This window comes from Antechinus flavipes, chromosome 1 (genome assembly GCF_016432865.1).
Source record: "Antechinus flavipes isolate AdamAnt ecotype Samford, QLD, Australia chromosome 1, AdamAnt_v2, whole genome shotgun sequence".
NCBI lineage: Eukaryota > Metazoa > Chordata > Mammalia > Dasyuromorphia > Dasyuridae > Antechinus > Antechinus flavipes.
The window spans coordinates 691,503,312-691,518,873 of record NC_067398.1 but is presented as its reverse complement, the minus strand read 5'-3'; the positions used below and the strand labels follow the sequence as shown (position 1 = coordinate 691,518,873).

Sequence of the window (15,562 nt, the reverse complement as noted above, 5' to 3'; positions counted from 1 at the left end):
AATATGAGGGAAAATTTGGTGAAAAAAAAACAAGGCAGCCAATAACAAGGAAGGCCAGACAACCACCGGAGCCGGCTTCCGAACGGGGGACCCAGCCCGGGCAGCAGAGGGGACTCTCCATGGCTCCCGGCAGCCCCTCCCGTTCTAATGTTCCTCACTCACGACCCCTTCCATTCCACCCAAACGCAGGCAGCACCAACTTAGAATGAGAATGATCTGGGGGTCCGAATGGGAAGCAAGCTCAGCATGCGCCTGTCCCGTGGCGTGAAATCCTGGACGAGTCCGGGATCGGAGACCCCCAAAAGCAGCCTCGCCGCTCGCCTTCCACTGTCCTCGGCTCCTTTGGGAGACCTCACCTGGGATGTTCAGGTCTGCGGACATGGTGAATGGAGAAGCCCAGCCACGGGATACTAGTCAGGAGGAGGAAAGGCCTCCCAATCAGGAAGGCTGGTGATGATAACCAAGTCCGTGGGGGGGCAGATGGCCTGGGGTGGCCGGGGGGGCACAGATGGCGGGGGGGGAGGCAGATGGCTTCAGGACCCCTTGGAGCCTCAGGGCAAGGCTGATGCTGCTTAGGATGTACCCAACAGGAGCAGACAGGAGCGGGGAAGGAGGAAGAGGAAGGAGGAAGTCCCTGCTCCCCCATCAAGATGGATGAAACCCTGAGAGGGACACCTAGGATCTGGTGGACAAAGCACCAGGCCTGAAGTCAGGAAGGTCCGGGTTTATATCCCAGCTGTGAGACCCTGGCATGAGTCACGTGTATGCCTCAGTTTCCTCATCTGTAAAATGAGCCGGAGAAGGCCATGGCCAACCCCTCCTGTGTCTTTGCCAAGAAATCCCCAAATGGATCATGAAGAGTCAGACATGACTAAACAGGAAAACAGGGCTCCTTCCCCCAGGGCTGTCGTGGGAATCAGAGACAGAGCTTTCAGCGCAGGGCTTGGCACACAGAAGGCGTATAATAAATGTCCGCTCCTTTCCACCCTTCCGGGTGAGCTCTGGGCTAAGAGTCTGCAGCAGACAGGGCACATCTGGAGCGGTTTAATCTGGCACAGGAGACCCTTTTCCCCTCACTGACCTTATGAAAAGCCGGGGGGATTAGCTGTTCCCTTGCTGGTCCTCAGCTGCCCTGCCCTCCTTCCCAGACAAAGCCTAAAGCAGCCACTTGTCTCCTCAGGGGAAGAGGGCCCTCCGCCCGGCCGCGCTCTGCCCCTCGGTGTCCGGGCCACGGCCAGGGCCCGAGAGGAGGGGGCACCCAGGAGGAGCCGAGGCGGGCACCGAGCCGGAGTCCAGGGCGACACGCTGCCCGAGGGCCTGGGCTCAGCCGCCGCCCTTCGTGGCTACGAAATGAGGGCTGAACACAAAAAGTTCTCGCCCACCCGCAGAGCCCAGGCCTTTCGTCAAAGGACGTGAACAACTTTCAGACGAAGAAATGGAAACTATTTCTACTCCCATGAAAGTGCCCCACGTCACTGCTGATCAGAGAAATGCAGGTCAAACAACTCTGAGCTACCACCCCCCACCTGCCAGACTGCTGGACGACAGGGAAAGATACCGACGCACGGTGGGGGGCACGCGGGATGTTGGGGGGGCACCGATGCGCTGCTGGTGGAGCTGCGACCGGATCCGGCCCTTCTGAGCAGTTCGGACAGCAGGGTCCTTAACACTTGGCCCGGCCGCAGTTTGGAACGACTGTGCAGACCTTTGGCCCAGCCGTGTCCCTATTGGTCTGGATCCCAAAGAGATCTTAAAGGAGGGAAGGGCCCACGTGTCTGTGGCGGCCCCGTTTGCAGCGGAGAGACACTGGGCCGCGAGCGGTCGCCCATCGGGGGAGGGGGCCGATGAGGGATGCCCGTGCACGCCAGGGGTGTTACCGATGCACCCTCACACCCATCCCTGTAAGAGCGGCGAGTGGGCTGATGGTAGCGAGGCCGGGAACGCCTGTGCTCCGAGACCAAGCAGGGCGTGGGCAGCGGGGGCCGTAGGGGTAGCGTGAGCCATGTGGGCAGCGGGGGCAGCGGGGGCCGCGGGGGCAGCGTGGGGGCCGCAGCCTCCAGAGAGGGCTAAGAGGCTGAACGTGGGCGCGTGGGCAGCGTGGGTGCGTGGGCAGCGTGAGCAGTGTGGGTACGTGGGCAGTGTGGGCAGTGTGAGTGCGTGGGCAGCGTGAGCAGTGTGGGTGCGTGGGCAGTGTGGGTGCGTGGGCAGTGTGGGTGCGTGGGCAGTGTGGGTGCGTGGGCAGTGTGGGTGCGTGGGCAGTGTGGGTGCGTGGGCAGCGTGAGCAGTGTGGGTGCGTGGGCAGTGTGGGTGCGTGGGCAGTGTGGGCAGCGGCCTCCAGAGAGGGCTAAGAGGCTGAACGTGGGCGCGTGGGCAGCGTGGGTGCGTGGGCAGCGTGAGCAGTGTGGGCACATGGGCAGTGTGGGCAGCGGCCTCCAGAGAGGGCTAAGAGGCTGAACGTGGGCGCGTGGGCAGCGTGGGTGCGTGGGCAGCGTGAGCAGTGTGGGTGCGTGGGCAGTGTGGGTGCGTGGGCAGTGTGGGTGCGTGGGCAGCGTGAGCAGTGTGGGTGCGTGGGCAGCGTGAGCAGTGTGGGTGCGTGGGCAGTGTGGGTGCGTGGGCAGTGTGGGTGCGTGGGCAGCGTGAGCAGTGTGGGTGCGTGGGCAGTGTGAGTGCGTGGGCAGTGTGGGTGCGTGGGCAGTGTGGGTGCGTGGGCAGTGTGGGTGCGTGGGCAGTGTGGGTGCGTGGGCAGTGTGGGCAGCGGCCTCCAGAGAGGGCTAAGAGGCTGAACGTGGGCGCGTGGCTCTTTCACTTGTTTTTGGCTTTTTCTCTCACGTTTTTCCCTTTGCTCCGAGTTCTCTCGCACAACGTGAGACACGGACTGCACGGGCTTAGCCGCCCTCGCTTGCTGGCTTGGGGAGGGCAGGTAAGAGGGGAAGGGAGAAAGGTCAGGAACACAGAGTCGCACCAACTGGACGCCGAAAGCTCTCTGCCTGTGTGTGTTTGGAAGAAAGGACTCGTGGGGGCCGATGCTGGAAGAGCCAGAGCCCAGACCGCGGCGTTTCCTCCGGGTGCCTCCTGCTTTCTGGAAGTCCCGGCGCTTGGCCCGCCCTTCCCTTCGAAGCCTCTGCTTGCCCTGGCCTGGGCCGCCTCCAAAAAGCTCAGGGATCCGGAGGCGGCAGGTCCCCAGCAGAGGGTCTCCCCTTGCAGTGCTGCTGGCCTCCCGGCTCAGTGAGCTCTAGCAAAGGGAGACGGAGAGAAGGAACTGAGTGAGCATCGTTCCCCCCCCCCCCCCCGACGCCGGGGCAGCTTTATCTCCCGTTTCCGGCAGCTCGGACCCTGGGAGACGAGGAGACCATAAGAGGCAGCAGCCGAGATCTGGGCGGCCGGGGCGCGGCGGGCCGAGGGCTGCTCTGAGGTCCTGGACCCCCATCGGGGCAGAGCGGGGTCGATAACCCGCCCCCTTTACCAAGGAGGCTCCCCGGGTCCCACCCCTGCTGAAGCCCTGCCGGCTGCTGGGGGGAGGGGACCAGGCCGGCCTGTTAGTGGGCGAGAGGGCACCAGCCTTTGGCAGGAACGGGCGGGGACGGGGAGAGCGTTTCATGGGGCTGACCTTGAACCGGGACACGGAGGCTCCCCCCGCTCAGACTAAGTGCCGGGCGCCCCAAGCCCAGAAGGCACATGTGGCCCTGCTCCCCGAGCAGGGGCGGGGCTGGGGGAGGGGCGGGGGCCCCATCCTGGGCTGGCCCTGGACCGTTTGTGATCGGGGGGCCTCAGTTCTTCCCCTACAACATCAAGGGGCCTCGGCCCCTCCCTGCTCTGGAGCCCTAGAAGCAGAGGGACCCTGGGGAGAGCATGGGGGGCACAGCCGCCCAGGACTGGCAGCAGCGGACACCTCTGCCAGGGAGACTGGCGCCCGGGCCCTCGGGGGCTTCTCTGGGGGCTCCGCCGTGTTTCTCTTCCTTCCGGCCGCCGCAGGTCTCTTTCTCCCTGAGGGGTTTTCTCCCGGCCTCCCCCACTTCCGTTCCTCTCCGTTCAGGGCCTGGGCCCGGCCTGGCACACACAAGGTACTAAAAGCTGACCGAGCCATCCTTTTTTTAACCAAACCAGAAGAGAAAAAAGCAGTTTAGCAAAAGTAACCAAGTCACCTAACAGACAAAATGAGTCACAATCCGAGTCTCTGGGCCCCCAACCCTGCAAAGCAAAGAGGAGGAGGGGGAGGCAGCAGGTCACCAGCCGGGGTTACTGGGCCCAGGCCCGCACACCGCAGCTCCTCCACCAAGCTGCCGCCTGGCTTGGGCTGAGCCGGGCTCGGAGCTGGGAAGAACCTGGGACCTTCTAGTCCAAGCCCCTCATTCAGAGGCGGGGAAACCGAGGCCCAGAGAGGTCGCACGGGGCCGCCTGCCCTCCTGGGTGGGGCCAGGCTCAGTCCGGCGGAGTTGGGGGGGGGGCACTAAGTGTGCGATCTCACGCTGCTTCTGAGCTTAAATGAGCAACGACAGAGACGGACTGAAGATGGGCCTGCGGGCAGGGGGAGGCTGAGAGCTGAGGCTCCCCGCCAGGGCCCCAAGGAGGGACCTCAAGGGGAGGGGAGCAGAGAGGGGGGAGCCCCAGAGGAGCACCGGCCTCTCCTCAAGGGCCCCTCCCAGGGGGCCACGCGGGCTCCGGCCCACAGGCTGCCCCTCTCAGCACGTGCCTCCCCCTCCCCCCCAGGTAAACAGCTCCGGGCCTGGGGAAAAGCAGGAACCCCACAGAGCGGGCCTTGGGCAGGCTTCCCCAAGCTGCCAGAGCAGACCCCGGGAGGCAGCCTGTACACACTGCCGTGCTCCCAGTGCTCGCACACGCACCCGTGCACTCCACGTACACACTGCCGTGCTCCCAGTGCTCGCACACGCACCCGTGCACTCCAGGTACACACTGCAGTGCTCCCAGTGCTCGCACACGCACCCGTGCACTCCAGGTACACACTGCCGTGCTCCCAGTGCTCGCACACGCACCCGTGCACTCCAGGTACACGCTGCCGTGCTCCCAGTGCTCGCACACGCACCCGTGCACTCCACGTACACGCTGCTGTGCTCCCAGTGCTCGCACATGCACCCGTGCACTCCAGGTACACGCTGCCGTGCTCCCAGTGCTCTCTCGTGCACACGCACCCGTGCACTCCACGTACACGCTGCCGTGCTCCCAGTGCTCGCACACGCACCCGTGCACTCCAGGTACACACTGCCGTGCTCCCAGTGCTCTCTCGTGCACATGCACCCCCCCATCAGTGCATGCACTCACACACACGTCTGCACAGATGCTCGTTCCCACCTGGGTGCACATCCGCACCTGGACACACACACACACACACACCCCTTCGCACTGCTCAGGGCTCCGGATCTAGGTTTTAGGAGAGACACGTTCCAACCCATGAAGTGACTGGACAGGTCCCTCCACCAAGGTGTTCCCTTCCCCCCGGTGTGGCTCGCAGCCCTCCCCAGGCTGCTGTAAGGACCGGTCCGGGCCGATGCTCCAAAAGCTGAGGGCTCGGGCCCCGAGACTCGAGAACGGAAGCTCCCGAGGACCGCACTGGTGAGCAGTGCCGGGCACGCAGTGGGACAGGGAGGCGCGCTGCGTGGAGTGGCGCGGGCCGCGGCCCTGGGGCCGGGGACTCTCGGCTTGTGAAGCGGGAGGCTGACGTTCTCCGTCCTTCTGGCAGCCCCCTCCCTGGGCCAAAACAGCCCCCGTGCCCGGGGAGCCCCAGGAGGTCCAGGCCCGAGCAGAGGGTGCTGGGGAACTTTTTAAAATTCCTCCAGGGGCAGCTAGGGGGCGCAGTGGATAGAGCCCCAGCCCTGAAGGCAGGAGGAGCTGAGTTCAAATCTGACCTCAGACACTTAAACTTCTTGTCCCTGTGATCTTGGGCGTCACTTAACCCCAATTGTCTCAGCAAAAAAAAAAAAAAAAAAAAAAACCCTCCAGACAGCCGTGTTTGCTTTTGACCACACAATTTCCCATTTTCACTCTCCTGATAATTCCTGCCCCCCCCCCGGCACCCCTGGCTCTCCAGGCTTCTCTTGGCAGCAGCGGCTTTCTCCCCCCATCCCGCCCAGCTCCCTTTCCTAGAACAGAACTCTCAGAAGCCTGTCCTCGTGTCCCCCCGGCTCCGTGCGGTGCCCAGAAAATCGAAAGCTCCATCCCTCCATCCAGCTCTGTCTCCATCCCTCCATTCCTCTCTCCATCCAACGCTCTGTCTCTGTGCCCCCCCCACTTTTCTCTCAGAAAAAATGAGAAGCCTCCATCTCTAGACGACTCAGCCCCGAGCCAGGAGGTCAGCGTGGGGAGAGACGGGGGCTGCCGGCTGCCCTGCGCTTCCCGCCCTGACCCCCAGGGGAGCCCAACCACCAGGTGCCCCAGCTCACTACAGGGAAGCAACAAGAGGAAAGCGCGCACTCCTCGGGAAGCTCGTGGCTGGGCCTGACGGGGACCTGAGAAGGCTCGGGCTGGGCCTCGGCCACTCTCCCATGCCCAGGACAGAGACCAAGGCCCCAGGAGCCCCCCCCCCCCAGTTGGCTGGCCCTAAGGCTTCCTCCCTCCTAACTTCCCTCCCCCAAATCTCTCCCTTCAGTTCCCCCTGACAGGGCCAACACTGAGCCCAGAGCGCTTTTCCGCATCGAGTTCTGCCCATCTGAAACCCCACCCCAGCCACGGACCACCTCCCGCTGACCCCTGCCCCTTCACTTTACAGAGAAGGAAACTGAGGCAGGGGGAGCGGGGGGGAATAGAGCTAGACACGCCTGACTCGGTACTCAGCAACGATCGGCCAAGAGCTTGATAAGCCCGAGGGCCCGAGTCCCTTGAGGAAGAAGTCTCAATCTGACAGAACTCAGAAACGTGGAAGGCAGTTTGATAGAAATTACGTTTAGACCGACACGCTGCACCATCTGCCACAACAGACTCAGGACGTACAAGCAACCTGTGCATTGAGAGATGGCGCCGACAAACGCAGAAGCAAACCCGGGCCCGCTCACGGCTCGGGGAGGGGGGGAGCCCTCAACCACGCAAGGGACCGGCGGCGAGAAGACGGAACAGGCGACTCCACGTGGAGCTGGGACTTTCTGGATAAACAAAATCAATGCAGCGAGGCTCAGAGAGAAAGCTGCCGACAGGAGCCATCAACTGACCAAAAACCCTCTCTGCTGACGGCCGAGCTTCGGGGTCATTAAGACAGATCCCCAAGACCAAAGGTGCTGCTCTAAAAGGAGATGAACAATCCCTTCCAACTGTAAGCCATCCCACGAGGCCGTCTCGGATCCTTAGTAAGAAAAGAAGTGCCATCCAAATAACCCTCAGGTTCTAGCTCCCACCCAACAAATGGGCAAAGGTGGAAAAAAGAGGGGGATGGTCAATGATGGACGGATTATATGCCCAGGTGGACTAACATTCAAAGGCTCAGATCAGTAATTCTGAAAGCAATTTGAAATTAAGCCTTTTTTAAAAAGTAACTAAAATCTCCATATCCTTTGATCCTAAGGGTAACTAGGGGCTGTAGCAGATAGAGTAATGGGCCTGGAATCAGGGAGACCTGAGTTCAAATCCAGACTAGGCCTCTAACAAGCCATGTGATCTTGGGCAAGTCACTTAACCTCTGTTTGCCTCAGTTTCCTCTTCTATAAAACAGGAAGAATAGTAGACCTCCCTCCCAGGGTTGCTAGGAGGACCAAACCAGATAGTAGCTGTAAAATGGTTAGCCAGGGCCGGGCACAGGGGAAGAGCCAGAGAGATGTCTGCTGCTACAAATACCACCCGTAGGCAGGTACCCCAAGGAGAGCAAAGCCTGAAATGTCCAATTTGTACAAAAGTATTGATAGGCGCCTTTTGTTGTGGCACGGAGCTGGGAATTAAATAACTGCCCAGCGATTGGGGTATGACTAAACAAATCCCGCCAAATGAAGGCAGTGGAATATTGTCGGACTGTAAGAAGCGATGAATGAATATAAAGAACATGGGGGGATGGCAAGATTTACATGAACTTATGCAAAGAAAAATAAACAGAACGAGGAAAACAGAAAACAGACAGGCCCAGATTAGCAGGAAAAATAAATCCTCCACAGCTCCTCTGCATTTGAATTTGCAAAGTTCCGGGATAACTATGTAAAACACGGCCATTGGTTCCAACCCAACAAATGCATGGCACGTATTTAAATAATGCGACCACTCTGGGGGATTCTTATCTGCGCCGAGTCCCAGCTGTATGTTCTGCAACAAGATGTGATCTATGTGATGTCCATGGCTACGATAACGTCAACAGAGGAATGAAAAGGAAAACTGGAGGTGAGTAATTGCTATGCCCAAGGTTGACCCAAAGAAAGAAATAGGGGAAGGGACCCCAGCCCCACCCTTCTCTGCAGAGATGGGAGGCTATGGGCTAGCAAGAACGGGCTCCTTTGTTCTTCATATAGGACGGCGCTCTGGATGGGAGAGAAGGGAAATGTTCCACACTGAAAGTGATGAAAAAGCCAAAAACTATCAATAAAAAGCCATTTTAACCTCGCCGACCAATCTCAGACCACCCTTGCCCAGAGCCTCTGGCCCAAACAAGAGCACCAGGCGGCTTCCCTGGCCTGCCACAGTCACGCTGCCCATAGACACGGTGGAAGGGGGGGAGCAGGGAGGACACGGAAGCCAAGAGGCCCCAAGCCCCGACTCGGGTCACTTACCGAATGCGGCCGGGCAATCTGCACCGGGTAGGAGATGGCGTGGGGAGGGTAGCGGGGCTCCGAGGACCGCCAGCTCTGTGTCACGGGCTGGGCCGAGCCGGACATAGTGGCAGTGGGCGCGGGGACCGCCTCTGCCCCTCTCGTGGTCTCTGGTTCTCTCTCAATCTTTGTCTGGGATCCAAGCAGACCTCAACATCACCCGAGCACCTCCCTGGTCACATGGCACCTGTGGGGGGAGAGACAAGAGGCGGAGTGAGCCGGTGCTGGCTGCGGCTCGGGACCCCCGCCTCCCCCAGAGCGGGGCCAGAGCCTGGGGCGAGGCTCGTTCCTCAGATCTCGGCGGGATCGTGCAACCTGCCACTCCCAAGCGCTCCTGGGCACCACCCCAAGGGCGGGCACTGGGCGAGGTGGTGGGGAGACACACAAAAAGGAAACCGCCCCTGCCCACGAGAGGCTTACTCTCTAAGAGGGAAAAAGGGGACAGCCCCCCATGTCCCGGGCAGGAGGCAATCGAGAAGGACTCCGGACGCTCCAACAGCCCCCCTTCCCCTCCTGGGCCCATCACCTGGCATCTGCCCAGCACTGCCAGGACTCAGCCCCCAAGATCAGCAACAGTCACCCATGTCCAGAGAAAAGGGGAGGCCGGGCCGGGAGCAGAAGGCCCCCGGCCCGAGGGGCCAACGAGGCGACCGCCTCCCAGCAGTAAAGGTCCCTCCTCCCCCCCATCTCTCTCTGCTCCCGGCCCCCAGCTACTGCCCCCTCCCAGACATCCCAGGGGCTCGGGGCCCGCCAGGCCCGGCCAGGGCAGAAGGGAGTCGGGGCCAACGTGGCTGCAGACAAGCCTGGGAGGCCACGGGCCAGGCCCAGGGGCAGGAGGCCTGCCTCCCAGCTTCTCCGGGATCACGGGGGGAGCGAGGCCGCGGAGGCGGCGGTCAGCGAGGCAGAGCCTGGCAGCCACGGCCGAGTTCTCTGGCCCCCAGGGCTCCCTTCCCTACCTGCGAAGCCCCTTCCCTTCCCTTATCCCAACCCTCCAACAGCCCGCGGGGATGTGAAGTCACCAACGCCCCTGGGAACATGGAGGGATGCCCCAAGTCCGAGCCCCGCCGGGCCCCTCCTCTTCTCTGCAGTCACCACCACAGCTTCAAGGCCTCACGCTGGATGCCCGGCCCAAGGAGCGTCCAAGGAAACGGGCAAGTCATGGGGCCGCTGAGGCCGACAAGCGAGGTCACCGAGGGGAGCGGGGGGGAGCGGGGGGGCGAAGGGGGCACGCGTACACATGTGGACATACCCAGTGCCCCCCCACACACACTCTCACACTCGCTGCCTCAGAAGGCAGTGAATCCATCCCTGGGTTACCAGGGGCACCGGGAGGGCGGGAGAACATGACTCGGGGTGAGGGCGAAGCCGGGGGCAGTGGGCAGACAGGCCAAAGGGCCTCAGAGGCCCAGTACACTCATTTAACAAATAAGGAAACGGGGCCCGGGAAGGCCAAGTGTGGGCCCCCGTCCAGCCCCCCGTCCGGCCCTCCGGCCCCTCGTCCGGCCCCCCGCGGCCGCGGTGTGAGGGCCCCAGCGCGAGGCTCGCCCATTTCCCGGCGCGGCCCTGCTCCCCAGGGACAAGAGAATGGCGTCTCTCGGAGGGCGGGGGCTGCCCGGGCTGGGCCTTTCTCGCTCCCAGCAGTCGCTCAGTAAGTGCTTTTTCAGACGGAGTAAGAGACCCGAGGCTGGGCCGGTGATTTCACAGACTCAGCAACGCGAGGCAGCGCCTCCCCTGAGACTCGGAGCCCTCGGCGGGGTACGAGGGCTAAATGGCCCAAAGTCCCTGAACCTCGCTGTTTTATATGGGAGAGAGAAGACCGAAAACGGGGTCACTCTAAAAACTCTTATCGCTCCCACGCCGACCCCCACAAAAGCCCCCAAAGGTGCGCTGGCTCCCCAAAGCTGGCTGAGAGTCAGACTAAAGAAAGGGCGAGGGCTCGGGGAGTCTCGGGGAGGGGGCTCTTCCTCCAGCAGCAGGGAAAGGCTCCCCCTCTTCCCGCCTCTGTCCTCCCATCAGGGAAACGAGTGGGTCCCGCTAAGACGGCTCCGTTGGTGCAGCAGACGATTGTTAAATTTGCAGCGTGAGCTTTCACACCTCGGAAATCAGCAAAGGCCACCATCGAGGCCCGACTCAGCCTTCTGGGGCTGTCGGGACTTAAGAAATGGTGGAGAAAATACGAAGGAGAAGGTCAGAGGGGAACGTGGGCCGGGCCCGCCTCCCACCTCTAACGCCGTGTACGCGGCTGAGCCCCCGCGTCCCCAAGGAACCGGCCTCCTCGCTTCCCCTCGGAGAGAGGCTCCGTCTGAGGCTGGAGGAGTAACCCGGGCCGCAGGCAGGGAGCGCAGGAGGCGGGGCCACAGGCCCACCCAGCGGCACGGAGGCGGCCCGCGAGCAGCCCCGGCCCCCCCCCCAGGCTCCGCCGACCGATAAATATCCTGAGCCTTCGTCTGGGCTCGGGCCGAGGGGAGTCAGCGGGCCCGAGGAAGACAGAGACCAAAGCCAGGCCCGGAGATCGCTGCCCTCGAGGAGCTCACGGATCCTGCCGGGGAAAGGGCGCGCCCCCGGAGCACGAGGTACCGCGGGTCAGGGGAAGGCCTGGGTCCGAGGGGCGGGGGCCAGCTGGAGCAGGCCTGTGGCCCCTGCGACCCCCGCCTCCGGCCCAGCAGGCAGGACGGAGCGAGGCGGCCTCCAGCTGCAGCCCCGGTCCAGTGGGACTCTGCCGGCCCGAGGATCTGGGTGAGCCCCAGCCCCGACACTTACGGCCGAGGCCCGGCCAAGTTGTTGGGGGGGGTCTATGAGGATGCGGCCCTGCCTTCATTAAAACAGCAAACACCCGCGGGCAGCGACGCCCTCGTTCCGACCCCACCTGCCCTCTGCTCTCTAGGCTGAACTCCCCCGGTGCCTTCCCCTCCTCTGCCTGACCGGCCCCGAGGGCAGTGCGCGAGCCACCTCATCTCGCCCAAAAAAGGTCCGGGAGCCGGCAGGAACCTTCCAGGCCCACAGTTAGCCCCTCGTGCTACAGAGGAGGAGACGGAGGCCCAGAGAGGCCCGGGGCGGGAAGGAACCCCAGAGGCCCGCCATCTGGTCCCTTCCCTCCCTTATACAAAGGTGGGAACTGAGGTCCGGGAGCAGGGGCAGGATCTGAACCCAGGACCTGAGGTACCGAGGCGAAGGCCATCCAGCGAGGTCGCCGCGCCTCTCCCGCTGCACTTCCCAACGTCTTCCTTCCCATTTCAAGGCCCGGTCACCAGAAAGGAAGGGGAGGGGACACGGGAGGTCCCCGAGAGGAACCGCGGCTGGGGGGTCGCCCCAGAGCCTCCCTCCAAGACGAGGGGCAGCTACAGGAGCTCCCCCCAATCGGGCCATTCCGGGATCGCTGTTTGTGCTGGTTAACGTTTCCCAACCCAGGCCCAAAGGAGAAGAGTCGGCCTCCTCCAGGCCTGCTTCTTCCCGTTCCCGCGGATGCAGCCCCTCGGGGCCCCTCGGCCTGTGGTCGCAGTCGCTCCGGCCCCCCTTTCCCACTGCCCGGTGCAGATCCGGCCGGCCTGAGGCGCTCCCCACGGCCCGGGCCTCCGCGTGGGAAAACGGCGTCTCCGGGAAGGAAGAACGGGCAGAGGCTCCCGGCCGAGGGCCCCAGCCCTGGCCTGGCCCCCTTTCCAGAGGCCCTTGGGGCCCGGGGGCTGCTCCTTCCCAGGCTCTGTTTCCTTCTCTAACCGAAGCAAGATGTAGCCGCCGCTCCTTTGGTGTGGTGAGGAGCAAGGGGGTGTCGGGGGCGCTCGGGAGACGGGCAGAAGGGGAGCCCCCAAACTTGCACAGAAAGGCCAGAGGCAGCCTGGGGGGTAGATCGGGACAACGGGTTCAAATCCTGCTCCCATTCCTGCATCAGCATACGGTGAGGGGGGGCTCCCTGGCTCCCGGCCCCTCTGCTGCAACCCCGGGAATGAGCGGGGCCCCCCCAGAGCGGGCTCCCATGGCTGCTCGGGCCTGGGCTCTAAAGGGGCTTCTGTTCCACGGGGGACCCGGGGGCAGCCGGCCCAGAGTCAGGAAGGAGGGCACTCAGCCAGGGGGGCGCTGAGAAGGGGGCACACGCTGGCAGAGGGCAAAGGCCGGAGGTGGGAAACAGGCCACGCAGAGCCGGCCCGCCCGGCCCCCCGGCCCAGGGACCCCACGGGTCTGGCTCTCCCGGCCAAAAGCGCCCTGTCACCGCAAGATTAAGTACAAGCTTGTTGGCATCTGGAGGGCTTTCCTCCACCCCCATCCCCGGCACACTCTATGCCCCCCCAAACAGGCCACACCCCGAGCCCCCTCGGTGGGGGCGCACCCTGGGGCGGGGGTCTCTCGTGGCCTCTCAGGCTTAGCAAGGTGCCCCCAGCACTCAGGAAGTGCTGCACAAGTGCCGGCAGGGACCGAACGGGGAGGCAGGAAGGAGGCCAGAGCAGAAGAGCTCCTGGGAAACGCAGGCGGAGTCTGCCGCTTCCTGAGCCCCAGGGCCCAGACCCCCCCCCCGGGCAGCCCCCCAAGGAGGCCGGAAACGGGCCTGGGGTCCGAGTCCCACCTCTTTGGGCGGTGCTGGGCCAGTCGTCCTCCCTCCCTCCCTCCCAGAGCCTCGGCCGCTGTCCCGGGCAATGGCGGTTGGGCACATGGCCTGGGGCTGCTTTCCTAAAGCTGGGCCCCCGGCTTCTGCCCCTGCGGCCCCGCTCCTGCTGGGACCTGGGATCGAGGGAGGGCCGCGAAGGCCCCGGCCAGCCTCTGCCTCCCCAGGGCCTCCCCCCGGGACCCAGGGGCCAGCCTCAGGCCCTGCAGGGCGGGCACCCACGGGCGGCACCTCCCTGGGAGCCCCCAAACGGAGGCAGGACCCCAGCAGCCCCTCTGGCCCAGGTCCGCCCTGGGGGAATCAGCAGGAGGTGACGGCCCCCCACTCAGGCCCCCCCGAACCGGGAGCCCCCTCCCCAGCTCATGGCGACAGGACAACGGGGCTCTCTTCGCCCCCACGGGCCCAAAACCTTCCTGTCGCTGATCCGCGATGACCCCGATATAGGCGCCCAGCGAGCTCCTGAATTAATCATCAGACGGTCAGCGGCGCCCTGACGCGGCTCACGCGCGAGCCCTGGGGTCCCCGAGGAGCTGCAGGAGCCAAGTGGGAGCCGTATTCTGGCGTGGAATCGACCCGGCCAGGGGTGCCCAACCCCCCCCACACCCAGCCTCAGGCGAAAGCTCCAGCCACCAAACCTGGGGGCCACGTCTCGGCCCGAGCCGCCCCAGTTGGACCCAGGCCACCTTCTCCAGGAAGCCTTCCCAGACGGCTCTAAGCCCAGCCCAGGCCCCCCGCCCCCGAGACTTTCCGTCTCCCTTCTGACATTCCATCTCCCATCTCTGCACAGGCCGGCACTGCCCGCTCCTCCTCCTCCTCCTCCTCCTCCTCCCGGGAGGCTCGGCTCAGCTATCGCCTCCTCTAAGCAGCCTTCCCTGATTTCACTCGCTGTTAGGAGGCACTTATTCCTCTCAGGAGCTTCCCACAAGGAACCTATCTGCACAGACCCCCGCCCGGGGCCAGAAGGGCACAAGCCCCTGAGGGCAGGGCTTTCGTTTCTGGCTGGCCCACGTGGGGCATTTAACGTTTGGGAACCCGGCGGTCAGCCCTCGCCTGGGGCCCGAGTCTTGGCCCTGCTGCTCCCCCCCGCGTGACCCCGAGCAGGAGACTCCCCGGGTGCAGAGGGCGCCATCGCTGCCCCCCACCCGCTCGCCCTCGCCATCCGCCGCGGCCCCATCGAACGGGGGAGGATCCGCGGCGCCAGCGTCCGAGCTCGGCCCCGAGGAGGCAGACCAGGAAGGCCGGGCAGGAGGAGGGAGAGAGCCTGGGCCCAAAGTCCCAAGGATCTGGGTCCAAGCCAGCCAACAAGCACCTAGTGAAGACGGATGAGCGGTCGCTAGCAGAGCAAACGTCTCCTCCCAGAAGCTTCAGCCCCAGGAGCCTCTCAAACTCCCCCCATAAGGTGAGGAGGTGGGCAAGGATGCTCCTGCCCCAAGACCCTCGGCTTTGCCAGCCTCTCCTGGTCTGGGTGAAGAGCCGGCGTCCCCACGGCTCCCCTGGCAAAGCCTGGCCCCCTGCACGGGTGGGCAAACGCTCGTTTCCAATCCCCAAGTATTCCCGGTCTCCATCTGCCGTGGGCACGGCCAGGCCTGAGCTCACCCCCCCAGCCCCTCCCGGGGCCCTTCCTCAAAGTGGCCCCTACAGGAGTCACCAGCTCCCGGGTGTCGGCCCCGCCATCTGTCCCGTCTCGGCTCATCCGGTTTCCACCCAGACGGGAACCCGAGATGCTCGGCTTTGGGCAGGGATCCAAGGGGGGGATGGGGAAAATGAACACGCAGGCCCCCCCCCCCAGTGTGGTCACCGGGAGAAGGCGGGGCGGGATAGGGGCAAGGCGCCCGCCTCTCTCGAAGGGTCCCTCCCATGGAAAGCCCAGAGGGATCCAAGCACCGGGAGGCCCATGGGGTGAGACGCAACGGAATCTCTCCTGGCCCTGGAGAGCCCTGGGGACCGCGTGGGCCCCCTCCGGCCCAGGACCCCCACCTCTCCTGCGGGAAGGAGCCCGAGGGCCCCGGCAGCCCCAGCATCCCGCGCCTTTTCCTTGGACCAAAGCTGCTGGCACCGAGCGGCCCGACAAACCGCTTCCTGCCGCCCAGACAAGCCCCGCTAGAAACACGGAGGCCTTCCCGAGCCGGGCCGCGGGGCTCTCCCCGTCTGCCTCCGAGTCCCCCAGGACGTAGCAGCCTCTCCCCCTCACCGTCCGGGCAGCAGGGCCCTGGCAAGCCCATCCCTTGGCAGCCAA

The 15,562-nt window shown here is 64.2% G+C and overlaps 1 protein-coding gene across 15 annotated transcripts in view; it reads right to left on the bottom strand.

Moving 5' to 3' along the window:
• NCOR2 (nuclear receptor corepressor 2) overlaps positions 1 to 15,562 on the bottom strand; it is a 267,487-nt gene that overhangs the window by 185,812 nt on the left and 66,113 nt on the right. For all 15 annotated transcript variants that reach the window (XM_051972629.1, XM_051972638.1, XM_051972635.1 and 12 more), the window contains exon 2: positions 8,694 to 8,919. In XM_051972629.1, the coding sequence (XP_051828589.1) occupies positions 8,694 to 8,798 (105 nt within the window). In that variant the 5' untranslated portion in view covers positions 8,799 to 8,919. The remainder of the gene's footprint in view (positions 1 to 8,693; positions 8,920 to 15,562) is intronic.